The sequence below is a fragment of the Penaeus japonicus genome, unplaced genomic scaffold, assembly GCF_977035675.1.
Source record: "Penaeus japonicus unplaced genomic scaffold, GWHDUDI00000001_assembly GWHDUDI00000029, whole genome shotgun sequence".
Lineage (NCBI taxonomy): Eukaryota > Metazoa > Arthropoda > Malacostraca > Decapoda > Penaeidae > Penaeus > Penaeus japonicus.
The window spans coordinates 14,052,385-14,055,031 of record NW_028234431.1 but is presented as its reverse complement, the minus strand read 5'-3'; the positions used below and the strand labels follow the sequence as shown (position 1 = coordinate 14,055,031).

At 54.0% G+C, this 2,647-nt stretch overlaps 1 protein-coding gene across 1 annotated transcript in view; it reads left to right on the top strand.

Annotated features, from left to right (window-relative positions):
* The first annotated feature begins 1,785 nt into the window (after nucleotides 1-1,785).
* The window catches only part of LOC122254992 (enhancer of split mbeta protein), a 1,075-nt gene continuing 213 nt past the window's right edge, over nucleotides 1,786-2,647 (top strand). Inside the window, exon 1 of the mRNA XM_043018909.2 lies at nucleotides 1,786-2,647. This exon is cut by the window's right edge and continues 213 nt beyond it. Coding sequence (XP_042874843.1) covers nucleotides 1,937-2,563 — 627 coding nt within the window. The 5' untranslated portion in view covers nucleotides 1,786-1,936 and the 3' untranslated portion in view covers nucleotides 2,564-2,647.

Below are 2,647 nucleotides of genomic sequence, written 5' to 3'. Positions count from 1 at the left end.
ATAAATTCCATGCATTGTGACTAAGGCACCTACCCCCCCCCCCCCCTTACTACTGTACTCGACAATGGAAGCTCCAGATTCGACACGAGGCTGATGAAAGAAGTGATACAGATTCGTCCCTTTTTTTGGGGGGTGGGGGGGGGGGTTGAGGGTTACTCTGTGGACCTGCCCGCTTGTCACCGCTATACGTCCCCCCCCCCCCCTCTCTCTCTTTTTCTTTCCCGCCCCTCTCCGATCCGATAAAACTTTCACTGGTCTTATATTGAATCTTCATTTCTTGCTTCGACCCTTCCGCGCTGAGACCATGATGCTCCGGGAAATGAACCACGAGGGAGAGAACTATTTATGAGCCATAACAATACAGCGTGACGTAAAAGTATCTGACAGCGTCCCAAGTACAGTAATGATGGCTTGTTACCCTTGCCTCTCCATCCTTACCCCCCTCCCCTCCTCCCCCTCCTCCCCAGATCGACCCCCTCCCACCTCCTCTTGTCTTTACCTCTCATCCTAAGACGCGTTCTCGGCATCACCCCCTAGCCACCCCCTCCCCCTACCCCTTACCCCTAACCCGACCCACAAGCTCAGGTTCATCATCCAAGCAGATCTTTGCTTATTTAGGAGTATTGAACAAAAACACGATCTGGGGGTTACTGATGTCCTCTGCAAAAAAAAAGAGGAAAAACAACGAAAAATAACCCTTAGGTCTATCCCTGGGTAGCGTGGAGCCCTAGATTTAGATAGGAAAGAGCCGTTGTTTCATTCAAGAATAATAAAAAAGGTGACCCGCATGGCCGCTGTGTTGTGCCTCGTGCCATGGCTGCCGCATGTCGTCGGCCAGTTCAACCGCACATCCCGGCCGATGTCAGCATCCCCCGTTGAAAACTAAGAGCGTGTTCTGCTATCTCCCTTTCCGTGTCAGCAACGTTCGCTATGTTTCTAAATATTCAGTTCAGGGAAATAAGGCCCTTCGAAGGATGGTCTCCTCCGAGCATGATACGTTGCATGTAATTCCCTCTAAACAGAGAGTCAGGTAGCGAACGGACTGTCACGTGCGTAAGTTTAGATGGAAGAGCCCCGTGTGTGTGTGTGTGTGTGTGCGTGTGTGTGTGTATCAGTTCGCGCTCGGTCCGGCGCGTGTGTGCGTTCGTACGTGCGTTGGCCGCTCTGAGACTGTGGGAAAACATCTGCCCGTGTCTTGAGACATTCCAGCGCACCCCGCACTGTCCCCCACCCCATTCCCCTTCGTTCCCTCCCCCTTCCCCACCACCCGGTATAGACCCCCAGCGTAAGCACGGGTCAATGAGGTGCCGTCGATCGCGAGAAGGCTGAATATAGATTTGGGTTTTATTTTCGTATTTGGGGTTTCATATAGATGGTCTTGACTATGATTAATTTACAGTTGGCTAAAACAGGGCCGAAGAAAATTAAAAACAAACTTTTGAATTAGCGTGTATCAAGATATGCGAGGTGAATCTTGCGACATCTTATCTGCTCAGTTTCAGCCACTGTGAACGAGCACATAGCATGCGGAAATCAGATCATACTTTAAAATATGAGGTTTCGTTCCACTGCACTGAATTAAAATGATTGGGTTAGATGAAGGATGTACACAAGCGAGGTTTCCGTGAGCACGTGAGCGAGGATGTGGCGGTATCTGGCACGTTAGGGAGGGCAGCTGCGGCGGGCAGGTGGCGGGTGTGTGGGAACGCGTACGACTAGACCGTTCTCACGCTCCGAGACTCCGCCCCTTCCCCGACCCCGACTATAAAAGGGGCTCAGACCGAAAGTGAAGGCATACTCATTCCGATACTCACTGAGAACACACAGCCTCGCTTGGCTCTCTCAGTTATCCACTCGTAGCGATCTCAAGCTCCGCTGCCTTTTTTGGACTTTGTGATTTTTTTGGACTTTACGTCTTTTTGTGATAACCAGCAAGATGGCTTGTGAATTGGAGCCCATGTCCCGCACCTACCAGTACCGCAAGGTGATGAAGCCCATGCTCGAGCGCAAGCGCCGGGCTCGCATCAACAAGTGTTTGGACGAACTCAAGGACCTGATGGTGAACGCTCTGCAGTCCGAAGGCGAGTCCATCGCCAAGCTCGAGAAGGCCGACGTCTTGGAGCTGACCGTGACCCACCTCAAGAAGCTCCAGCGCCGCAACCAGCTCGCCATCCAGCCCCTCCCCACGCAACAGGACAAGTTCCGTGAAGGATACAGCCACTGTGCCTCCGAAGTGTCCCGCTGCCTCGCTTCCGTCCAAGGAGTCGATGTCACCCTCGGCACCAAGCTCATGACTCACTTGGGCATCTCCCTCACCAACTACGAGAAGCGGGCGCCCCTCACCATCCTCGTGCCCCAGGCTGAGCCCTCACCCGCCCTTTCATCAGCCTCCAGTGGATACTCCTCAGCCTCCGAACTCTCCCCCACCCCATCCACCTCCTCCAGCAGGAGCAGCAACTCCCCAGCCGCCAGCAGCACCTCCGGCAGCAGCAGCCCCTCGCCACGCCCTCAGGGTCTCCTGACCATCGCCGCTCCCTCGGGACCTATGTGGCGCCCCTGGTAGACCAATCAGCTTCCAGTACCTAACCTGTAGCCGCTACCTCAACCGATGGTTCGCCAGCAACACGTGGAAGCTGACCAATCAACG